Genomic DNA, 24,389 nt, shown 5'->3' with positions numbered 1-24,389 from the left:
CCACGGCGCTCCTTCCAATCAGCGGAGAGCGACGCACGTCGTTGCGGAAGTGACGGCAGTTCCGTGTCCAGTGGGGCGGTGGGAGCGATGAGGGCACTGAGACCGTGGTAGGCGTTGTGTGAAGATGGAGGTAGGCTCCTCAGAGCTTAGAAAGCTGGCGAGAGAGCGCGGCTAACGGGGTTGAAGCAGAGGCGGGAAGCCGGGCGGAGAGGCTGCTGACGGGAGGGGAGAGAGAGCGGGGTTTGGGGAGTGTTGTCATAATTTCGGGGTCAGAATCTGTCGCTCCGAGCTAACTCCCTGCTTCTCCTAACTTATCCCCGCGGCTTTCTTTTGGTTTCCAGTTTCCCGGAGGAAATGACAATTACCTGACGATCACAGGGCCCTCGCACCCCTTCCTGTCAGGGGCCGAGGTGAGCACGAGCTGCCGACGCTGCGGGGGGAGGGCGTGAGGCAGCGGCGGGGCAGGGTGGTGGGGAGGAGAGCGCGGACGCCAGGGGCCGGGTGTTGGGAAAGGGGGGCCGCGATTGATGTTTGGAGAAAAGTGGCAGCTGCCTCCATAGGCTATGAGGACTATGGGGAAGGCCCGGGAAGCTGCTGTCATCAGAAAAGCAGGACGTTGGAAAAGAGCGAACCTATTTCAGAGTGATTCTGGATTGGAATACAGAGTGGAATTGTCTCCTTTCATGGGGGAGAAATAACTACAATAATCTTGGGAGATCGCAGCGGGGAGAAAATGCTTAAGCCAAAGAAATTTGAGAGAGGGAAGGAATTTACCTAACAGGTTAACTGTGGAATGTGTTCATTCTTAAAACATACTGTTGAAGGGGGTCTTTGTTTCAGTTAAATTTCCTACCCAGTGATTTTTGGAAAAGTTAATAGTTATGTTTACTTACATGGTATTAGCTTGTTTTGCTAGTGACAGGATGAAAGGTAATAGTTGCCAGAAAACATGAAGGGAGTTGAGTAGACCCTGCATTTCTGTTTGCCAGTGACTCAGAGTTTGGGCAGGTTACTTCACCCTTGTATGTCACAGTTTCCCCAGCTGTCAAATGGCTGTAATAATAGTTTCTTATGATGTGAAGTAGAAGTAATGATCATGGTGAGGTCTTTTAGTATTCGTGGAAAAGTTTCAGTTGAAATATTGTCGTAAGTGTGTATCATTTGCTTCAGCAAGGAAAAAGAGTAAGATGGAACAGAAAAATAAATTTTTCGGTCTTTGAGAAACTGAAGTCTTGAACTTTTTACTCTCTTTTGAGGATTTTAGTTGTTTTAAAAACGTTGTGTAAACCATCTGCATCAGTGTTTTGTATCTAGAATTATCAATTGCTGTTGAATGAACTTGTAACAAAATTTAATGTTTTCATGGATAAGAATTAGATTGGCAAGGACCATTTGCTGCTTTTTTTTAACTGCTTTATCGTGATTACTATTCATTATTATTCTTCTAGGCCGGGGAAAGTGTGACTCAAATAAGCAGCAAATTTAGAAACAATATAAAACAAAAATCTGTTTGATGCTTTGCGGTCTCATTGCTAGTTTCTTCTGAGTGGTATCTCCATGGTTTAATTTCACTGTTTGGAGTGTTGTAAATTTCACATTGGTCTCATCCACATGAAAACGCATCATTGCCAATTTCTTCTGAATCAGGTCTCCAAAATTTAAATTTCTTTTTATTTATTTATTTATTTATTTATTTATTTATGGCTGTGTTGTGTCTTCATTGCTGCACGAGAGCTTTCTCTAGTTGCAGAGCTTTCTCTAGTTGCAGCAAGGGGGGGCTACTCTTTCTCTAGTTGCGGCGAGCCGGGGCTACTCTTTGTTGCAGTGCTGGGCTTCTCTTGTTGCGGAGCACGGGCTCTAGGCGTGCAGGCTTAGTAGTTGTGACTCGCGGGCTCTAGAACACAGGCTCAGTAGTTGTGGCGCACGGGCTTAGTTGCTCTGCGGCATGTGGGATCTTCTGGACCAGGGCTCAAACCCGTGTCCCCTGCATTGGCAGGCGGATTCTTAACCACTGTGCCAACAGGGAAGTCCTTAAATTTCTTTATTTAGAGTGTTGTAAATTTCACACTGGGCTCATCAAGAAACTTTCGGGGTTTGAGTCTATCCTTTGTTTTTGCTTTTATGACTTTAAGAAATGTTGTAAAAAACTATTTTGCCAAGAAGCTCATAATTAAATTTCAGTGGATTCCTTTAGCCTAGAGCCCTGTCAGTGTTAACATTTCTCCTTGTCATTACAGCTTCTTCACATTTCTTTCCCCTCTTGTTTGTTTGGTTTTGTTGTTGTTGTTTCAGTTTTTTTGTTTGTTTGTTTTTCCTTTATTTCAATTGGTTTGTGGTTTTTGTTGTTTCTGGTCTTACTGTGAGCCACCCCAAATATGTCTTAGAACTAGATAAAGGTAATTAAAAAAATTTTTTTTCTTTTAGAAGAGTAAGTTTTAGAGTGTTCTTGCAAGAAAAAGAAACGTCCACAAAAGTACTAACCATAAAAAAGTTGAAAAATTGGACTTCATTGAAATTAAGAACGTTTTTTTTTTTTTGGTTGCACCATGCGGCTTGTGGGATCTTAGTTCCCTGACCAGGGATCAAACCTGGCCCTGGCAGTGAGAGCACTGAGTCCCAACCACTGGACTGCCAGGGAATTCCCGAAATTCACAGACTGGGAGAAGATATTTTAATACATGCATCTGGCTCATATTCAGAATATATTCAAATACTTCTGCAGAATAAAATAAAGAATCCCATTTTAAAATGGGCAAAAGATTTAAACTCGCACCTCAGGGCTTCCCTGGTGGCACAGTGGTTAAGAATCCGTCTGCCAGTGCAGGGGACACGGGTTCAAACCCTGGTTCGGGAAGATCCCACATGCCATGGAGCAACTAAGCCCGTGCACCACAACTACTGAGCCTGTGCTCTAAAGCCCGCAAGCCACAACTATTGAAACCCACATGCCACAACTACTGAAGCCCACGCACCTAGTGCCCGTGCTCTGCAACAAGAGAAGCCACCGCAATGAGAATCCCACGCACTGCAACAAAGACCCAACGTGGCCAAAAATAAATAAATAAATTTAAAAAAATAAATAAACTTGCACCTCACAAGAAAGGATATCCAAATTGCCATTAGGCGTATGAAAAAGTGTCATCGTCATTGTCACTCATCAGGGAAATGCCAATTAAAATCACAATGAGATACCATTTCACACCCATCAGAATGTTGAAAATTTAAAAGACTGACAATTCCAGGAGTTGGCAAGGATATAGATAACTCTTAATCATTGCTGGTGAGAGTTTAAATTGATTCAGCCTCTTTGGAAAACTAGCAGTATCTACTAAAGATAAACATATACCTACCCTGTGACCTGGTAATTCCACTCCTTGATATATACGTAAGAGAAATGAGTGCATATACTAACTGAAACATGTTCACAGCAACTTTATTTATATAGCTAAACAGTGGAAACAAAACCAGATGTCTATAAACTGATACATTTGTTAAAAGGAATACAACACAGCAATAAAAAAGAATGAACTAATAAATGCAACCTGGGTGATCTCAAAAATATATTACTGAGTAAAAGAAGCCAGACAAAAAAGGGTAGACGCTATAATAGTTCTTTTTTTTGGCGGGGGGGTGGGTATGGCGCACCTCACAGCATGCGGGATCTTAGTTCCCTGACCGGGGATCAAACCCGTGCCTCCTGCAGTGGAAGCGTGGACTCTTAACCACTGGACTGCCAAGGAAGTCCCCATGAGTTCATTTTTTAATGACGATCAAGAATAGACAACACTAAACTATGCTGATAGAGATCAGAATACTGCTACCTGTTGTGGAAGGAAGGGAGTATTGACTAGGAAGGAGCATGAGAAAACCTTTTAGAGTGATGGAAATGTTCTGTATCTTTATCTGGGTGGTAGTTAATGGGGTGTTTACGTATGTAAAAATTCATTGGGCCATACACTTAAAATTTATGTGCTTTACATAAGTTATGCCTCAGTAAAATAAGAAATAATAATAATTTTTTAAAAGTACGTGTCCAGAGAGGAAGGCTTAGCATTTATTACAGCATTGCTTGAGATAGGAAAGCTGTATAATCTGAAGGGAGTTTAATCTTTCTGTTTCTCTTGTTTAGGTTGGCACTTAAATAATGATATTGTGCTTTGAGCACTCTGGGGAAATAAGGTATAAAGATAACTATCCTTAATTAGGAAAAGTAATCATTAGAACCAGTTAATGATTTCAGGCTGAATAGTTAAAATTTTCACTACCGTGTTAGTTTTTAAGAACAATTAAACTATTTTAATAATCTAGTACTGGTGTAATGTTGAATAAATAGGTGTTTGATTCAAATAAATTTCCTTAAAATGAATAATCTACACAAGAAAGTACTTAAAGAAATACTGGATTGTGTGTTTTGATATAGAGGAATGTGAAAAGGTAGGGAAATGGTATTTTTTTATATTTTGGTTCTCTCAATAGCTAAGCATCCTTGCTTATAAACTGTAATTCCCAAACTGCTTTCTTCCTCATAAAGGCCCAGGAAGTTAACAGAGAAGGAAACAAAAGCTGAGTTGAGAAGGTAGCGGCATCATGTTCCTATTTCCTCCTTCTGTGTCCAAATCATTTATTTTTACTTTAATATTTGCTACAGTTTTATCTTTATTTTATGTTTGACAGTCTAGAGTATGATTTAGTTATGTGGTGAATCCACTAAAATAAAATAACTTTAGATATTGGATTTACCCATAATCTTACAGATAACTTGTGGTAGTAAAAGATTTAGAGTGGATCTCTATTCTAGTATGTGTGTGGTTTACCTTTCTGTATTCTTGAGCATTGCCATTATTTTACTCTTCTTTTTTAAAGGAAGAAACAAATAAAACAAAATCCAAAAAAACACCATTAAAGCCACAGATACTGAATAACAAAGCTGTTTCCACATTCCGGGGGGGCGGTACATAGAAAGAATGTCTTGTTAATTGGTTACAATGGAGTCTCTACATGTCTGGTTTTTTAGTGTAGTCCATGAGAGCACGCCAGATAGTTTATGAGGGCTAGTCCTTTGCAGAACGCTGGTCTCTTGTTTTGGATATGAGTTTTTATTCTTTTTCAGTTCTCATTAATAGTGTCATTTTCATATCTTGGCAGAGTTGCTTTTTTATTTGTTGTGGTAAGCAGAATAGGATAGTCATTTTTTGCTTTACTTTTGCTGTATCTTCTTAAAAAATTGTAGACCACTATTATACAACTATTAATCTAGTACAGTAAATGTTTCCCCAGGTCCTTTTTCCTGCCCCTGTAACTTCTGTTTGCATGAGAATTTGGTAAAAATCTTTGTACTCTTCTTCCTGAAAAATGCACACATGAACTTAAACTGAAATCTCAGGAAAAAATCATGGACCTGAAGTTAAGAACTTCCACACAATAACAAAAGTGAGTTGTGTACTGAGAAAAGTTCAGTTCTTGGGGAGAGTTTTAGTTTTTCCTAAAGAATTGTCTGCTCCCGTGCTCTTTATGTATGCTCCTCTCATGTTATATCACAAATTTTTACCATGCTAAGTAAAATAGTAAGGCTCTTGGAGGAGGAAAATATAGAAATGAAGCTATATACATATCTTTTTGTCGTTTAGGAAACTTCTCTCAGTGTGATGTGATTTCAGAGAAATCGAGCATTTCACAGACATACTCTTTCTCCCTAGTTTTACTAGCTGGAAATATTCTTTCTAGCAAAATTTAAAAATGGTGATATTAGTGAGACCCTTTCTGGGTTTGGAAAAACCTTGAGGAATTCCTAAAGAATGCTTTACTTAATCATGAAAAAACCCCAAAACTGTGGGTACCTATTTAATTTGATCTGAATCAGTTGGTATTTACTGTGCCATGTGACAAGGTTGATAGAATTTAAAGTTTCTAAAATTCCAGCAATCTGTGGTAATTGGTTGGGGCAGGTGGCAAGTTAATAATGATTAGGATATGAATATTATCATTAAGCAGTTATATATATCAGGCCATGTGATAAAGTTTTGTGTACTAAATCCCATAAATCCTCATAATAACCATATAAGGAGATTACCATTACAAGTCCCATTTTATACATGAGGAAAATCCATTCAAGGTCATATAGTAAGTGGCAGAGAAGGGACTTGAACCCAGATCTCTGTGACACCAAAGTCTCTTGCCATTATTAATGCTCTATTGCTGCAGATGCTGCCATTTTAGTTTTTTAGTGTCAAAAGGAACCATAGCATTTAATGTATCTTAGGTCAGACATTGGTCTGTTAGCTCCGTGAATTGTGGCCTCATTCAGAATAGAAATAGTATATTATTATTGTAGTTGGACTCAGAGGAAGGGATTGGGTCTTCAGCTGGAGTAATCTTTTTCTTCCTTTCTTGCAGGAAGGCTTGTTCAGAGCAAGACAGGAATGTGTTCAGGAACTGTTAGAGAACAAGTTTGCCCTCTGGCTATATCTCTTAATGAAGGTTTTTCTCCTCACTATTATCCTTATCTTCGCATTGTAGGGTTTTCCAAAAATCTTGTACAAATGGAAATCTTATTTGTTGTTAGTATCATGATTTCTAAAATGGAGAAGAGGTAGGAAACTCTTAAGTGCATATATTTTAGAGGGGCATAAAGTTCCCATGATCCTTTTAGGATCTGCTTCAAAGGAACCTAAAACAACAGTCAAAGTATAATTGTCTGGTTGACAATGAATTTCTGTGGTCTAACAGTTCAGGTGTAGTAAGTATGAAATAACTGCTGTCTATTAGAATCTTTAGAGAGATTTTAAGCATCATAGCTAAACAGGTTATAAAGGTTGGATCCCTACTAATGGTGCTGAAAGAATCATTCATTAGACCAATAGGCAAAATAGTTTAGGACAACCAAGATGGTAAAGGTAGAAAAGAGATAAAAGAATTGAAAATTGTGATTGATGTTGGCAGCCTTGTATGTGACATATGGCCAAGGATATGAGGAAGAAGATTTGTAAAATTACATAGGTCCTAGGAAATTGATAACAGAAATGGGATCCAGGCCAAAAAGAGGTACACTGAGACTCTCCAGTACTCAGCCATGTTCTTCACTTAGCAGTATGCAGTTCCTCCTCTTCCCACTAAGTCTTTTTCCCTTTTTTCCTCCCTACAGACGTTCCATACACCAAGCCTGGGTGATGAAGAATTTGAAATCCCCCCTATCTCCTTGGATTCTGATCCCTCACTGGCTGTCTCAGATGTGGTTGGCCACTTTGATGACCTGGCAGACCCTTCCTCCTCTCAGGATGGCAGCTTTTCAGCCCAGTATGGGGTCCAGACATTGGACATGCCTGTGGGCATGACCCATGGCTTGATGGAGCAGGGCGGGGGGCTCCTGAGTGGGGGCTTGACCATGGTAAGGGGCAAGACATTATCAGGCTTACCCAAGCTCATGGGCATGGTGTTAGGGGAGACATAAGTAACTCTATTCCCTGCTACACTTGGGTAGTACTTATTTTCCATTCTTCTGGCTAAAGACTCACCAACAAAGACCTCGTTTCCCCTGAATAAGTAAGATTTATCATCTGAATCAATTTTACTTGAAAAATGGTTTAAAATTGTAAAATGTCTAGTGTTAACCCTGAAATGAAAATGATGTATTGGGATTTTTGAAAGAAAAGTTTTTTCCCTACTACTATGGCTTTCATATCCTAGGATTCAAGTGTGTGAGTGTGACTGCTGTCATGTTGAGGGATGTATTCAAAAAACTGTCTGAACCAAAAGTATTAATTGTGGATTAGTATGTGTTATAAATCAGTGTATTTGGGCTTCCAGCACATCTCATTAGTAGCACATCTTCACACACTATACTTGATGCCAAACATCTCTAACATTGCCCTTATGCACTCTGATTTGCCTGTGTATTGCAACTTTAACAGCTGTTATTTAGGAGGGTACAGGGAGAAAGTTTTTCTTTCCCCTGTGTGTCATCACTGTCTCTAGATTACTGAATAACTTACTTGCTCTTTAAATTAACTTGTCCAAAATTATGACTTCTTTGGTTATTTTTAGTTATTCTGGAATAGGCCTTTGAGTACAAAGAAGTGACTTAGTACTCAATTTGTAATTTCTGTACTTTATTAAAAAGCTTAATATGTTTTATATGTAGACAAATTATTTGATGTTTAAATGATGATACATTCTGGGTAAGCAGAGGGCTTATAAATTGTCCTGAATTCCGGTGGGGGGAAGGGAAGGGTAGTGTTTTTTATATTTAGTGTTTAATTAGTCCTTCTGCTTCTCTCAGGACTTGGATCATTCTATAGGAACTCAGTATAGCGCCAATCCACCTGTTACAATTGATGTACCAATGACAGACATGACATCTGGCTTGATGGGGCATAGCCAGTTGACCACCATTGATCAGTCAGAACTGAGTTCTCAACTTGGTTTGAGCTTAGGGGGTGGCACCATCCTGCCACCTGCCCAGTCACCTGAGGATCGTCTTTCAACCACACCTTCACCTACTAGTTCACTTCATGAGGATGGTGTTGAGGAATTCCGGAGGGTGAGGCATTCCCTGCCAAAATCAAATCTGCCATATTATTCTGGGATAAAACTCTTGACCTACAGATCCTACTAAGTATTCTTTACTCCTGCCCTGCTGTCTCCTCTGCTCTTTTCTGGGTATGGGGTCCTGCCTCTCTATTTATAGTTTATAATGCTCCTTCCAATCTCCATTCTTATTGGTCCTCACATACTTTACTGTCTTAATCCTATTGCCTCTACTTTTAGCATTTCTGAGAATTCCATTCATGTGACTAGTTTACCCCATATAAAAGTCCTTTTCTTTCAGTTCTCCCAACATGATACTTCTCTTCTTCTTGTAATTCTCTCTCTTTTCCCCCCACAGCAACTTCCCAGCCAGAAGACAGTTGTGGTGGAAGCAGGGAAAAAGCAAAAGGCCCCAAAGAAGAGAAAAAAGAAAGATCCTAATGAACCTCAAAAACCAGTTTCAGCATATGCTTTATTCTTTCGTGACACACAGGCTGCCATCAAGGGACAGAATCCCAATGCCACTTTTGGGGAGGTTTCAAAAATTGTGGCTTCTATGTGGGACAGTCTTGGAGAGGAGCAAAAACAGGTGAGCAGATAACGAGGAACGAGTGGTTAGTGAATGTTCAAGTTTTAACTTTCTTATGTGTTCTTATTTTATATCAGCTCTTTGTTAATGGCATTCAAGATCATCCTTCGTCTTAAAAGTTGCAGCCATACACTGAATCCCAAATACCCATCTAAAAATTATAGGGAGTTCCCTGGTGGTCCAGTGGCCAAGACTCCATGCTCCCAATGCAGGGGGCCCGGGTTCAATCCCTGGTCAGGGAACTAGATCCCACATGCCACAACTAAGACCCCGTGCAGCCAAATAAATATTTAAATATTTAAAAAATAAATAAGTAAAAACAAAATTTTTTTAAATGATTATAAAAAACACTGAATCTAACTTTTCTATGCCTTTTTTTTCTATCTGTAAAATTAGGCTGTTCTTTGGTGAGTTGCATGCTGTAGCTAACTCTAAAATCCACAGCCAAGTTTGAATTTTTTCATTGGCCTCATATAAACTTGAGAACTATAGTTAATCTCCCTAAATTTAACCTGGATTAAACAGATGAAAATTGTGATACTACATAAATATAAGATACAGTTGAAATTGAAGATGGCTATAATTATCATTACCCTACACTCCCCAGGTCTTCTTATTTCTTAACCACTGGACCACCAGGGAAGTCCCCAATTTATTATTTCTTATGATTCTGTAAATTGGTTGGGTGTTTTTCCCAGTGTTCTTACCTGGGCTCATTCCTACAGTCGTACCCAAACAACAGCTGGTATGGCTTATCAAGATGACCTTGCTCCCGTGTCTGGCAGTTGGTGCTACCTGTTGGCTGAAATGCCTTGGTTCTCTTTCACATGGTCTCTCATCCTCCAAATAGGCTAGACTGGCTTCTTTACACTATGGCAGAGTTAGAGCAGTATTCCAAGAGAACAAAAACAGATGTCCCCAAGTTCTCTTTGTGTCAATTCAGCCACATTCTAATGGTTAAAGCAACTCACAGAGCTAGCCCAAATTCAAAGGAATGGGAAATTAGTTTCAGCTGTTGATGGAAGACTAGGTATGCGGCACAGGAAGAATTCTTGGGGCTATCATTGCAAACAGTTTAGCACATTCCTTAAGGGAAAGTATACTGGTTAGACACAATCCCAGACTAAGCAGACTACTCATCTTATTGGGGGTCAGGATTTGTTTTGGTTACACAAGTGTGAGCAAGGGTTGCTGTAGGCTTTAGAAGTGTAGTTATTCTGCAAGCCTACTGTTGATTGGCTGGCTTTCAGATGCATGGTCACTGGAAAGTCTGCCATGGTGGCTGACTTGATTACTAGCTTTCAGGAGGTGTCAGTATTTAGGCTGAGATGAATTGTCTTTTACTGATGAATAATGTAGGATTATCAGTCTTTACTAGGAGTTTGTGGACTTTCTCAACAGTCTGTCTTTCATGCAGGTATATAAGAGGAAAACTGAAGCTGCTAAGAAAGAGTATCTGAAGGCTCTGGCTGCTTATAAAGACAATCAAGAGTGTCAGGTAAGAAGATTGGGGTAGGTGGATATTTAAACCAATAAAAAGATTTTTAAAGCAATTATAAGAAGTAAATACCACCAAAAACCTGTGGAACCTATTAATAGTATATAGTATTAAAAGCTCAAAAATATGTAACAGGTTTCCCATTTGTTTCCATCATAAACCTTGCCAAACAGTCTATTTTCATTGTTTACTTTAGCCAGGCAGACACATGGCTGCTCTGTTTTCTTTCTTTCTCTTCGTCCCCCCCCGCCCCCCCAATCTGTGATGTATCTTTTCTTGGGAGGTGATTAGAGTGAGTATGTCCTAGGGAAGAGAATAAATCTCCTGATTTTTTTTTTTTTTTGGTCTTCTTTTAGGCTACTGTGGAAACAGTGGAATTGGATCCAGCGCCTCCATCACAGACTCCTTCTCCACCTCCTGTGACTACTGCTGACCCAGCCTCTCCAGCAGCAGCCTCAACAGAGCCCCCTGCCCTGTCTCCTTCCATTGTTGTTAATTCCACTCTTTCATCCTATGTGGCAAACCAGGCATCTTCTGGGGCTGGGGGCCAGCCCAATATTACCAAGTTGATTATTACCAAACAGATGTTGCCCTCTTCTATTACTATGTCCCAAGGAGGGATGGTTACCGTTATCCCAGCCACAGTGGTGACCTCCCGGGGGATCCAACTAGGCCAAACCAGTACAGCTACTATCCAGCCTAGTCAGCAAGCCCAGATCGTCACTCGGTCAGTGCTGCAGGCAGCAGCTGCAGCAGCAGCTTCCATGCAACTGCCTCCGCCCCGACTACAACCCCCTCCGTTGCAGCAGATGCCTCAGCCCCCGACTCAGCAACAAGTCGCCATTCTCCAGCAGCCTCCCCCGCTGCAGGCCATGCAGCAGCCCCCGCCTCAGAAATTCCGAATCAATCTACAGCAGCAGCCGCCGCCACTGCAGGTCAAGCTTGTGCCTCCGCCCACTCTAAAAATGCAGACTACCTTGGTTCCACCACCTGTAGAAAGGAGTCCGGAGCGGCCTGTGAACAGCAGCCCTGAGACCCACACAGTGGAGGAAACCTCTCCTGAGACAATCTGTGAGATGATCACAGATGTAGTTCCTGAGGTGAGCCTATGTTTTCAAGTATTTCCTCTAGACCACTGAAAATGTGTAAGCATTTTTGGTTGATCTAATAAAAGCAGGGGTTGCTACTAGCATTTAACGCCTGGCACAACTAGGCGTATGAAATATCCTGTCAGTTCCCTGCAAGATACTCTGTAGTGTTCTTGGCGAGAAACATTAAGAGGGCCTCCTATCCTAGACTACTCCTTAACTAAGCAGAAGTAATACGGTAGTCAACTAAAGATATAGCCTAAGCATAGAGTTATTTTTCAGGTGTCTTACCCAAGGATCCAAAGCTTTGGAGATAAATCCTTCCATTTCTCCCAAACCTTGACTGCTTGGCTTGATGTTTTTAAGTAAGGGGATGGGTAGGGAATACAGGTAGAAAAATTCAACTGGTTAGTATCATTGAGTCTTTTCAGAAACAAACATGCCAATTTACCCTAGTTTTAACTTGTACCTGACCAGTAGTCATTTTGAAATATGGGTCTGTTTGTGACTGTAGCTCCACAATTAATGAAGCAGTCATTTTAAAGAAAAATACCACCCCACCCCACCCCTGCAAAACCAGGAAACTATTAATCTCTAAGTTTTTTTCCTTTTTGCTAATGGCACCACATTTTATCTTCTTAGTCTCTGATCTTAGTTGAGGTGACCCAACCTCTACTCACATTCTATTGATTTGATATTTTCAGAGGAAGATTATTCAACTGTAGAACAAAGTCAGTGATCGGTAAAATTAAGATTAAACACTAGCAGTATGGCAGCATTCCCCTTATAGGAAGCATCTTCATGTCAATCTGCATGGCACAATTCTAAAGCTCGATATAGAGAAGACCAAGAACTCACCTTCTTTTGGAACTGTACCCCCATCTGTGAGGGACTGTAACACCTGTTGCTCCACTGGATCCTAGAGTTAATTTGACTAGCTGGTAGCTAGGTAAGTAGCAATCCAATCCATCTTTGGTGCTCTCTCCCTCTCACAGGTTGAGTCTCCTTCTCAAATGGATGTTGAATTGGTGAGTGGGTCTCCTGTGACGCTCTCACCCCAGCCTCGATGTGTGAGGTCCGGCTGTGAGAACCCTCCCGTTGTGAGTAAGGACTGGGACAATGAGTACTGCAGCAATGAGTGCGTGGTGAAGCACTGCAGGTGAGCTCAGTTCCCCTCCTTACAATTCAAGTATGGCTAAATTAACTGTGTTGGAAAACACAGTAACCCTGAGCATATCATCAGTACCACCGTACCTTAGGTAGAGTAGGTTGCTATATACATCTGATTGTAGAAGCTACTAGAGAAGTTCCCCTGCTTAAAAAGAGCTTACATTTGCCATGTAGGTAAAGATGACATAATGAGCAGTTCACACTTTTCAGGTACATTACCTCTGTGTGTGCTCTATAAAAATATGACACATCAAGCTGCTGGTGACTGACTATTAGTTTAGCTTATCTCCTTACTGGAAATCAGGCCTCTTAGAATTAGAATTTGAGAAGGTGGTGAGTAGCACAATAAGGTGCTAAGTATAGGGGGAAAGGGAAGAAGTTCTGAAGATTTTGCCCATTTCCCCAATTTTCCTGAGATTGACCTACATCCGTGAAACAAGGCATTGGTATTTCCTATCTCAAATCCTCCAAAGTAAATTAGGATTGCCTATACTTCTGACTCTTAGGCCCACTGCCCTTATATTCCTATTGGGTGATATCTGTCAACCTATTTAAGACAAAGTTTAAAAAGAATATATCTAGGCTGTAATTCTGAGTTTGTGTGTATCTTTTTCTTTCTTAGGGATGTCTTCTTGGCCTGGGTAGCCTCTAGAAACTCAAACACAGTAGTGTTTGTGAAATAGTCCTGTTCTCCAAGCCAGTGAAGACTGACCTGCTGGCAACATGTCCACCGAGCCTGTTTTTAAGACAAGCTGGGCTTCTGGTAGTGCCTGATCTCAACCCATGATGGTCCTTTATGTCCTTCACGTTTCTCCCCTTTTATCTCTCTTCTACAGGGGCCAGGCTATGAAGCAGGGCCATTGAGTTTGCTGGAATTGCTTTTTACTTTCATGTACAAGCAGAGATATCAGTGATAATAACAGAGGAAAGGGTGAAGGGCATATGAACAAGCAGAACATAGGGGTGGTGGCTAGGGGTGGGGAATTGTTTGAGGAAAACTTGTTGGTATAATTGTCATAGGACTTGCCTAAAATACTATTAAAATGATAGGATAATACTCAGCTTTGAGCCTAGGAGGAAACATCACTGTGTGCATCCATTTTAAAGGGGCTAAAAAAAGGCTGCATTAAAGGTTACCTCTTAAACAGGGAACTGTTACTGTCACATCTGCACATTCATTATTTTGAGAACAAAGGTTTTCAACATAGTAAGCACACTGGGCTGTAGAGAAAATAACATCACCTAGGAGTGTCTTTTATTTATTTCTCTGCAACAGTATTTCTGTAGTCAACGCTTTTCCTTATCTCAGTTATCACAGTTTATGAGTGCAAAAGGCAGAACTCTATACCCTTAATATAAGAGGTTTCACCAAAGTCTAAAGAAGTTGTGTTCACTTGTGTTTGATGAAGTATCTTTTAAAAGATAGGCCAGAGGTGTTTTCACTTATATAATATATAGGCTAATTCTCTGCATACTCTGGGCACTTATTTAAATTTAATGTAAGATGTGCTTATTTCATTTTTCTTAGAAATAAACGAATGAATAATAGACCAGCAAAGCCACATAGTTGTAATAGAATAAGCAACATTTCGAGCATGATAGGCCTAGTGATGATGATCTTAAATGAAACTCAAATCTTACCTTGAGAAATGTTGTCCCAGAGAACCCCCTTCTTGATTACCGTGTTTACTAGCACTAATTGCTAATCACTTTGATCCTATACAGTATAATCAATATTTGAATGCCTTCCATGCATTTAGTTTGAACCCTTACAGCAACCCCATGAGGTAGGTAATATTCCCAGTTTACATATAAGTAATCATACTGAGAGATGAGTTACACAAGATCACACACTGTTCTGTTAAGTGGCAGAGCCAGAACTTGACCTCGAAATCCCAACTACAATACAAACTTTTATTTAAATAAGGAAAAAAAACTATTGTACAAATATTACTCTTCAGGTGCAGCCTGCAAGAGCCATGGCTATGGATGCTTAGGTTTAGAAGTACTTCTATAGATTCTTAGGTTTAGAGATGATACCATCTGGATACCTTTGCTTGAACCGGGCAACCACATCTGGGTCTAGTAGGTGGATCCCATCCAGTTGGTTTCCAAGGGTGATCCTGAAGCAAGGGGAAAGATGGGGCAAACCAAAATCCTGGAATTTAAAGGCTTAATAATGTTAAAAGATGTGTACTTTTTATTAAGACTGCCTATCACCTCATTGAATATTTGTGCCAATTCTTTTAAAAAGATCTTAATATTAGTATAGTATATGGTAGTATGGCTGGTTAGAAATTGGGCACAGATTCTGGTGTTAAAAAAGGCTGGATCTGTACTAATTAAGGGTTAATAACTTATGTTTAACCAGGCCTACTTCACAAAGTTGCTGCTGCCAGTGAGTATTCTTTGGATTAGTGAAATGCTAGCAGCATGTCTTTTAAAGCTCTACTAACAGGATGAAAGATTAAAATTGTTGACAGATTACACAGATTCTCAGTAACCACCAGGGGGCAGATTCAGTACATCCCATAGAATAACGAAGATCTTCAGGTTGTAACAGTGGAGACCTTAAGAGCAGTGGTTTAAATCTTAAAACCTGTTGGGTTCCCAATGAATGTTGGTTGCTTAAGAATCCTCTGAAGCCCATTTATAAACTAGTGGAATGTGAGGTGAAGCTCTACTAACTTCTGTCCTTGACCATAAACAGTTTTGCCTTTGGGGGCTAGCATGTTCTCTGGTCACCTTACCAGTTCGGTTGCACATTGTGTGGTCGTCCAAATAACTCAATCTTGCGAGTGCCAGGGGACAGTCTTTCAATCATGCCATAGATTTCATCTGGTTTATGACTAGTGGAACGAACCTAGGAAATAAAAGCTCTAGCTACTTTTAAGTTACCCAAGATTGCAATTCTAGCCCTTTCCATTTATGTTTATGATCCCAATGAGAAAACCTGGGATAAGAATATACCTGACTAGAATAACTGATAGCAGTTTTAAAATGTGGATCTTTGGATACCTGGGCAAAGTACATACCTCAGCTACGATCACATCACAATCCAGACCCTGGTTGAAGCCTTGGGGATTTCCTTTGACACCAACCTGCTCAGCAAAGAACAGATTTCCTTATGAAACCCCAGCATTTGAACTGTTTCTCAATAAGAAATCAAACAATTCCTATTTTTTGCTCCACCTATTGAATTGGGCCCCACTGCTGCTCACCAAGCAGTGTTCCTTCCCATGGTTCAACCAATGACCTGTGCGGCCTGTCCGAATGATGCGTTGCAGTTGATTTGTCTTCACCCAGATAATTTCATCTACCCGTTCATAACTGTGGGGTATAAGAAAAAGAATTAGAGCTTTAATCAGGCTTTCACAGTTTAGGGGTGGTGCCATCTATTCTACAGAGGCAAGGAATCACAGAATACTCTGAAAGAAAGGAACACATATCAACTACAGTAATTATGTACTTATTTCCCTCAAAACAAAGCAACACAATGATCGTTACTTACCCCCAGAGGTTCAGACATTCTCTGCCCAACTCCATGGCCCTAGAAAGAAATAAGGGTTAAACAGCCATTTCCATGCCCATATTTCTTCTCCCTTCAAGATATATGTGTTGTTTTCAGTAGACATTCAGTGAACATTTACATGAGAGACACCATTAGGGCAACAGGATGGATCTAAGAATGCAAAAATAAAACATAGTATCTATTCTCAGTGACCTTACCTTTCACAAGCAACAAATGTAGAGTTACATAGAATTCATGTATCATTTGTGTTATAAACAGGCATTAGATCTCAGTAGGTAAAAAAGGCTGACTCAGTCATATATTTAATAGCAGGGCTAGGAAAACCCAGGATTTTATCCCCACCCAGTACTCACTCTATACTATATCTGCCCATACCTACATATCTTTGAACTGCATTACCTGCCTGTGACCCAGAGGAAGAGAAAGCCATCATCCTGCAGTACTGGTATGTTGAGCCTGCGCATCTCATCATCTGTCAGGGTCCCATAGGGCAGCTCCATGTGAATATCCCAGGGTGGGTCAGCCATCACAACTGCAAACTTGCCCAAGATACTGACGTCCAGGTAGCGGATATCACAACAGATCCACTGCATGAGGTGGTATTTGGTCATCTTCCCTTCCTTTACTCTGAGATTCATGGCCCCAGTCCCTCTTTTTACATTTGATTTTCCTATTCCCTTATATGCATATCTGTCCCACTCCATTCCCAATCAGCAGGGCGGATTGCTGATTTATGCCCTGCTTTCCTACATGTATGGCTGCCCTACTAAGATAAAGGTCCTTAAGTTGAGGTAAGTTTTCTGAGCAGATAGGTACCTGAGGTGGGAAGAGTCGATCTGCATTGGAGTCACCTCCAACGCTCTGTGTAAGGGCAAGCTCCTGGCTTGGCGTATGGTCTTTGCTTCCAGGAGCTTCAGAATCCATGCAAGCATCAATTTCATAGTGAACATATTTGCAGGTATCCATGTGGAAACATGTGTTAAGGAAAGAGCAGTCACCTAATGATTCATCAGTGTGTTTATTGATGATCCGTCTGGGGAAATAAAAAGGGAGAATTGGAATCAAGATGGTGTTCCAGTTAGATGCCACAGTTCGAGGTCCAAATTGTTGCAAAATTTCTAGTCTTTCACTATCATTAGAGCTGCCTCCACAAGTTTTCAAATAAGGAAGGCAGGTGACATTAAAATCTGTAATTTACACTAAAGAGTTTTAATTCCTCTCTGAGCAAAGAGTTAACTTCCTTATCTTATGACAGGAAGGAAGGGCTTGCTAGTTAGAGCAGAATAAAGCACCTACCTAAGAGCCCAGGTTCCTGTTTCTCCTAAGATGGTCCTTCTTCCAGAGAACTTTAACTTTCACTGGGGCTCGGAGACAGAGATGTCTTGCTATTGCAAGAACAGGGGCATTTTTTTCTTTAAATCTCACATCTTTTTGGGAGTGCAGCCTGTATTCCCTCCCATAGAACACTACTTCTGAAAGTGTACCTTCAGAGTCTGGAAGTCTTAGACAAATCATATTAAAACCACTTAATAACAGGATTAAAGACAGAAACCCAATAACTGGAAGAGATGTGCTTAAAAAGAATGACTGCTTCTAGGAGACCCACCCGACCCCCTCCCTCCCAAAAGACCTGAAGTGCAGCTTGCGACAGGGCCGGTCAGCATCACTGGCTTTCATGCACTCCTCCTTGGTTCCATAGTCACAGAACTCTTGCACTTGAGCCCGACCTCGTGAGCGAAACTTCTCAACTATGGATTGTTCCTTGGCTGTTGTAGTATTCAGTAGCTCTAGGATCTCCTGACTAACCTGTGACAGAAGAAACCTTGGTCTTAAAAGGGTCTGTAGATAAAATTAGCCCTTAAACCACCTCTGCAAATTCTACTTGACATCAATGTCCTATGAGGGATCAATAGACTTAAGTTAATATGGGAAAATTGGAGCCCTAGGAGAAGAGATGTGTCATGGGTTTAGTCCTTTCTCACAAATCTGCATTTGGGATGAAATTAAAATATAAAAAGACTGGTTCCTACTGCTAAGCATTAAGCTAAACTCCCCTCCCCAGGAAAGCACTCCTTCCAAACAAAACCACTTACATTTATTAGGTACTGAACCAAGGCACAGTGCTAAGCACTTTAGCGTTTAGCTCGGAGCCTACGCAACAATTCTATAAGCTGGGGGGGGGGGGGGGGTAGGAAATGGATAACTATTGTGGGTCCAATGTTTAGACTCAGAAACCACTACACTGCCACTCCACATTGTACAATTTCCATAATTATTGGTCCATATGACTATCTTCCAGTATTCGTCCCCTCTATTACTATATTTGGATTCCTCTTCTCAAGATCTGATGATACTTCCAAACAGATCCAGTGAAAAAGATTCCCTAAATCAGAGTTTCCCAACATTGGCGCATTGCTTACATTCTGGGCCAAATAACTCTTTGTCGTGTGGAGGTTGCCCTGCTAAGACTGTAGAATGCTTTGCAGCATCCCTGGCCTCTACCCGCTAGGTGCCTGTGGTGCTCCCGTGCTGTGACAACCAAACATGTCTCCAGCCATTGCCAAATGTCCTCTGGGGGTTGCGAGGGGGCTAAAATCATCCTCAGTTGAGAACCACTGCTCTAAACCCTGAATTCTAACAATTGCTCTTCGCCCTAGGGGTAAATTCCTCTCAACCAAAGCTAAAATTCAAAGTACATGTGTGAAAGCATTTCCATCTACCCCTACCTTCTTGCTCTGTTGTTCCTTAGTAGATTGTTGGTTAAGAAGGCTCTCTATCTCCAGATCAACATCTGAGGCAGCATGTTTTCTTGATTTCTTGGTTGGCTCCTTGGCTACTTCTGATGCTGAAGAGGCCAAACCAGAGGCCAAAGAGCTAGCAAAGGCAGCTACTGTGGTCGAGTCCTGTTCTGCACGCCGCTTCTGCCCTGTGATAGTCCCTGCTACCTCCCCAGAGCCCTTTTTTTCTGCCACAGCACCCATCATGGCAGAGAGCTTGGAATGATCAGCGTAGGTCACAAGAGTGGGATGTGCATCATCTTGTAGGAGACCTCGCTTTACTTCAATCAACTCCTGAGCTGCAAACTTCTGTAGGAGGCTTTCCACCCCATCTTGAGTGGCAGGGGCATCTGGCTAAGGAAGGAGGGTGGGGGGAAAGCATTAAGACACTGACCATGAACTGAAGAAAAACAGTGGTAGTTCCCAACCTTGTCTTATCTGGTCATTACCGTGGAGATGGCAAGACGGATGGACACAGCATCAGTGGGCAATGTTAGCGCCAGATCAGAGAGGTGGTGTAGCAACTTCTTCTCTAATTCAGGGTCTGTAGCTAGTTCAGGAACTGCTGAAGCTGTGCTGGGCTTAGGGCCACCAGAAGTGGGTGCAGTAGGCACTGGGCTGTCACTTCGGAAGGTTGGAGACAGTGCTGCCTCTGGATTCCGAAGATCTAGGAGTGAAGAGAAATGAAAATGAAAAAGGGCAACCATTGCCAATGTACACACTCCTCAGGAGTCAAGTTCTCCAGCGTTCACAACACACAGTTCTTTCATTTCATGAAGAAAATTCTCTGACCAGATTTAGCACTAGATACCCTCTATTAAATCACACTCAAGAATTCACTGCTTTGCCAAGATAATCCTGGATTTTCTGGGAAATGCTTACCTTTTCTCTGTTGGGTGAGAGGTCTTTTCCTAATTCCTTTCCTTGCTGTGCTTCAAGGAAATAAATTAGCAGCTTGGTAGATTTAAATGTCCATACCACCTCCCTTCAGTCACTCTAAAATGACAGCTGATATAATCGACCTGAATTTATAAGCCAGGAGTATTTTCAACAACCTACACTGTGATCAAATCTTTTTGAAGAATTGAATTCGAATTTGAATGAATTAAGGCCCCTGGACATCAGAGGGTATAAAAAATGACAGCGTTGGGGGTTAGAATGATGCGACCTTGAAAGTGAAACACAAAAATTTTATAAAACTGCTGAAGCCCTGGTCACCAGTGATATTTCTTGACTATATTTTTATCACTTACTCTAGTACTTCACAAGCTGGGTAGCCAACATAACCTTAAGAAGAGTTAAGTAACTCAAATCGGGACAAAATATTACCTTTGGGAGAGCCTAATATCTGTGATTATTTAGTTAAAATACAGATGAAATATTAAACATTCAGAACCTGTATTGGAATTCTGTTAAATACTATGTAAGTGGGCCACTAGTTTACATTTAGAGATATTCTGGTTACTTAGAAATTTCCACTCTAATGGAACTAACTTTATTAAAATTTAACTCAGAATTCCAAGGAAAATGGAGCTGAAGTATACCAAACACCTTGCTGGAACAGTTACACTTTAGGGAAGTAAGTTATACCCCATATGGAAAACAGACTCCACAATTCCATACTCACTAGAAATGTTAAATAACTGCAGAACTTTCTTTACCTTGCTTACGTATGATTCTTTTACGTTCTGCTGAATCTCAGACTAGAACTTTTTTTTTTTTAAACATAATCCAATTTATTTATGTATTTATGTATTTGGCTGCGTTGGGTCTTCGTTGCAGCACGTGGGATCTTTGTCGTGGTGCACAAATACCCTAACAGACATCATCTCACTGAGGAAAAGCACTGATTTTGCTCCAATGTTAATGTCAATAAGTTGAAAGTGTACTTTTTATAATTAATCTACTGATACTACCAAGAATATAATATAATAAACATTTCTTCTTCTTACAGAGTTTTCACTTTCTCTGGTAACTAAATTTATATGTTCTTTGAGTCATGTATAATTTTTCTTAAAGTAAGCAAGAAGTCTATGAAAAGAACCACTTTAAACATACATTTTCAATCCCTGGAACTGGATACAGACATTTTTTTTCCCCCTTTGGTTATCTGACTAATCACTTGTTTTAATACAGTTCTTTTAAAAAACAGCCTGTGATTCTGGTTATGAATCCTTGTGTTAGTAACACCTCCTAGGAGTATTCTTTTCATGACATTCAGAACACTGAAGCTGAAAATACCTCTTTTAAGGTTATTGGGAGGAGGAAGCTCACGTTTAATATTTTGGAAAAAATCTAACAGCTGATTAATGCAACTGTTATTTATAGATGGGCTTTAGCCACTCTGTGAATTCCATGAAGTCACTACAAATTTGGGGGAAAGACTCCAACGTTTTATCATTTTTAAAATGGGTCACTGGCAGAAAATCATTAGGAATCCTTGAGCTCCAACTCCTTCAGAAAGTATTTGTTCAGTTATTAATTCAGTATATTTACTGAGTGCTTCCATTATGCTGGTAACTATGCTGACACTCTGCTTCTAATCTAATGAAAAATTTAATGTGTTGGGCTCAGCAAAGGAATACTTAATACTTGAGTTTATTCTTTGGTTAAGAGCTCCGTTGAAGATAAATAAAATACTAGCTTGAAGACATAAAAATATGGCCGGTCTACTAACTTGCTGATCCCTAAAATATGTCAACATCTATATTCACATCTTCAATCCCATTGATAAAATATATTGAGCAGTTCACATATTTACTATGTGCTAAGCCTGGCCAAGTTTATTTTGTTTCAGTTAAAATGAAGTAAATATTTATTGGAAGTGATAATCCTCACTTCAAAAATCTGTACTTTACTCTATGGAAAACAGTGTGGTGGTTCCTAAGAAAACTGAATATAGAATTACCATATGATCCAGCAACTCCACTTCTGTTATATATCCAAAAAAGCTGAAAACAGCATCTTGAAGAGATATCTGCACAGCCATATTCACAGCAGCATTATTCACAATGGCCAAAAAGGTGGAAGCAAGTATCCACCAGTGGATAAACGGATAAACAAAATGTGGTATACACATACAATGGAATATTATTCAGCTTTAAAAAGGAAGGAAATTCTGACACTTGCTACAACATGGATGAACCTTGAGGACATGCTAAGAGAAATCAGCCAGTCACAAAAAGACAAATACTTTATGATTCCATTTACATGAGGTATCTAGAGTAGTCAAACTCACAGAAACAAAATAGAACGGTGGTTGCCAGGGCCCGGGACGAGGGGAGAATTGGGAATTATTGTTTAATGGGTAGAGTTTCAGTTTTGCAAGACAAAAAACTTCTGGAGATTGGTTGCACAATAGTGTGAATATATATACACATCACACTATGAACTATACATTTTAAAATGGTTAAGATGGTACATTTTATGTGTATTTTGCCACAATTTTTAAAAAAAGTTGTACTTTAAAAAGGCCCAGCTAACAAAGGTCTCCCAATGATTCTTGGTTCATAGTATTCTGCATTCATTAATGACATGGATACATTTTAGTTTACTCAATATCCTTGTCTTTTAACATTAACCTCAGAAGTAAACAATTAAGTATCAGATTTCAGTAATGCTATAAAAATCTAGATGTGGTAAGAAAATTTTTATTTTCTGTGAGAAAAGAACTGAATGAAGAAAAAAAACTTTGCATATGGCGCAAAGTTTGGTTAATACCAAAGTGTGGTTAATACCATGGAGAAGTGAAGTGGAATTTCTATTAATTAATCCCTGATAATATGACTTGCACTTCTTCCTCTGCTTACCCTCTTATCTCCCCTTTAATTATCTAAGTCCTACACAGCCATAGAGACCAAATTCCAAGTGCCAACTCTTCCCTGACGCCTTCACTGACTAAACTGACTCTTGTTACTTCTACCTTCACTGTACTCATTGTGGAATCGATTCATTTGGCATTTTACATATGTCATATTGTATTTCCGACTTTTCCTTTATCCCCAACTAAATTTTAAACTCCTTGAGGGCAGGGACACTGTCTTACTTATTTTTGTCTAAGTAGACTCATGTACGCTGTAGACACTCGATAGATGTTCATTCATTATGGTAATAAAAGTCCTGCCAGGGCATCTTCTAGTTCCAAGGGCCAGACTACAAGTGCATGGACCTAATATATATTTCAACACGAGATTTAGAGACGGACTCGAATATACTGATACACAGTGGAACAAGCTACCACAAGAGTGGCACGGATTCATTATCCTTGTAGATCTTTGATTTGCCTTAGATAATTCAGGGCTTGTGCTGCGGATGTGGTACGAGTAGCACTTAACAATCTTTTGAGGGTCCTTCAAGTTTTAAGACTGTGACACGGGACAACGAGAGGGGAGAAAAAGTTTAAAAACAAATGTTTTCAGATTCCTGCTCAGTGTGTAAACGGCTAAGACAATGCCAGTTCCTCTACTCGTTTAGCAACACCGAGTGCTAACTCTGCGAGGGCCACTGAGCTGGGCACTGTGGATATAAAGGTTCCGTACTTGCTCTCACAGCGCCCAGAGTCTCAAAAGACATGACCACTAAAAAGCAATTGCTATAACCGAGAGAAGAACAAAGCGCCACGGGAATAACCAAAAAAAGGGACTTGCTGCTTCGAGGGATCGGGGGCTGAAAGGCCTAGTAAGTGAGACGCTCTCACAGACTCAAGAGGAGTCAACCTGACGCGGGGAGGCGGAGGCTTCCGGCCGGGGAAAGCGGAACCGGCGGAACCACGGCCCAGGCTGGGAAGGAGCCGCGACTACTTGCAGGAGGGTGAAGCGTCTGCGCTGCTGAGGTAGGGGGAGAAGAGTACCAATGTATGAAGCCTTAAAGAAACGGCCGTTTGGGGAAAGGCACCGACTCAGGAACTATGTTTTTCTCCAGGGTTCCCTCCAGCCCTCCCCGGCTAAGGATCGGCCCCCACAGTCCCGCGCCTCACCCAAGTGCCCCGAGTCCTGCTTCCGCCTCCGCTGCAGCCTCTCCCGCAGAGAATCCAGCTGCTTTTTGTGGGCCTGGATAGAGCTCCACGTGTCCGACATGTCAGTCTCGCAGCCCAGACACGTCTCGAACCAAGGGCGGCTGCCTTCCACCTCTCAGCCCTAGTTCCAAGAATTATCCAACTCTCACGCGGACACCCGAAGGCTAACCGGAAAGAGATCCCGGGAGATGCACCGGA

At 40.8% G+C, this 24,389-nt stretch overlaps 2 protein-coding genes and 1 long non-coding RNA gene across 3 annotated transcripts in view; 2 read left to right on the top strand and 1 right to left on the bottom strand.

Moving 5' to 3' along the window:
• Window positions 1-12: 12 nt before the first annotated feature.
• Window positions 13-15,097, top strand: TOX4 (TOX high mobility group box family member 4). Its single transcript, XM_082384972.1, has 9 exons — window positions 13-130; window positions 342-410; window positions 7,142-7,384; window positions 8,276-8,536; window positions 8,882-9,112; window positions 10,530-10,610; window positions 10,967-11,710; window positions 12,694-12,857; window positions 13,491-15,097. The coding sequence occupies exons 1-9, from the start codon at window positions 125-127 to the stop codon at window positions 13,549-13,551; spliced, it is 1,860 nt and encodes a 619-aa protein (XP_082241098.1). The 5' UTR covers window positions 13-124; the 3' UTR covers window positions 13,552-15,097.
• METTL3 (methyltransferase 3, N6-adenosine-methyltransferase complex catalytic subunit) lies at window positions 14,769-24,389 on the bottom strand. Its single transcript, XM_082384981.1, has 11 exons — window positions 24,153-24,389; window positions 19,627-19,844; window positions 19,127-19,531; window positions 18,031-18,206; window positions 17,217-17,433; window positions 16,800-16,987; window positions 16,380-16,418; window positions 16,090-16,198; window positions 15,904-15,969; window positions 15,619-15,731; window positions 14,769-14,991 (listed from the first exon to the last, which is right to left on the bottom strand). Exons 1-11 carry the CDS (start codon window positions 24,250-24,252, stop codon window positions 14,880-14,882), a joined length of 1,743 nt encoding a protein of 580 aa, XP_082241107.1. The 5' UTR covers window positions 24,253-24,389; the 3' UTR covers window positions 14,769-14,879.
• Window positions 19,887-24,389, top strand: part of LOC309625507 — a 95,423-nt gene continuing 90,920 nt past the window's right edge. The window contains exon 1 of the long non-coding RNA XR_014242543.1: window positions 19,887-24,008. This is a non-coding gene — a long non-coding RNA (uncharacterized lncRNA). The remainder of the gene's footprint in view (window positions 24,009-24,389) is intronic.

Source organism: Balaenoptera borealis, assembly GCF_965194805.1.
Source record: "Balaenoptera borealis genome assembly, chromosome: 3".
NCBI lineage: Eukaryota > Metazoa > Chordata > Mammalia > Artiodactyla > Balaenopteridae > Balaenoptera > Balaenoptera borealis.
This window is presented reverse-complemented; position numbering and strand designations above follow the sequence as displayed.

Excerpts from the sequence above, each read along its gene's own strand:
- TOX4 (XM_082384972.1), top strand. Across the intron at positions 7,385-8,275 it reads TGAGTGGGGGCTTGACCATG|GACTTGGATCATTCTATAGG; the intron begins GTAAGGGGCAAG and ends TGCTTCTCTCAG. Across the intron at positions 11,711-12,693 it reads TCACAGATGTAGTTCCTGAG|GTTGAGTCTCCTTCTCAAAT; the intron begins GTGAGCCTATGT and ends TCCCTCTCACAG.
- METTL3 (XM_082384981.1), bottom strand. The coding sequence starts at position 24,252 with ATGTCGGACACGTGGAGCTCTATCCAGGCCCACAAAAAGCAGCTGGAT. Across the intron at positions 19,845-24,152 it reads GCAGGACTCGGGGCACTTGG|ATCTTCGGAATCCAGAGGCA; the intron begins GTGAGGCGCGGG and ends CTTCACTCCTAG. Across the intron at positions 17,434-18,030 it reads TGTCGCAAGCTGCACTTCAG|ACGGATCATCAATAAACACA; the intron begins GTCTTTTGGGAG and ends TTATTTCCCCAG.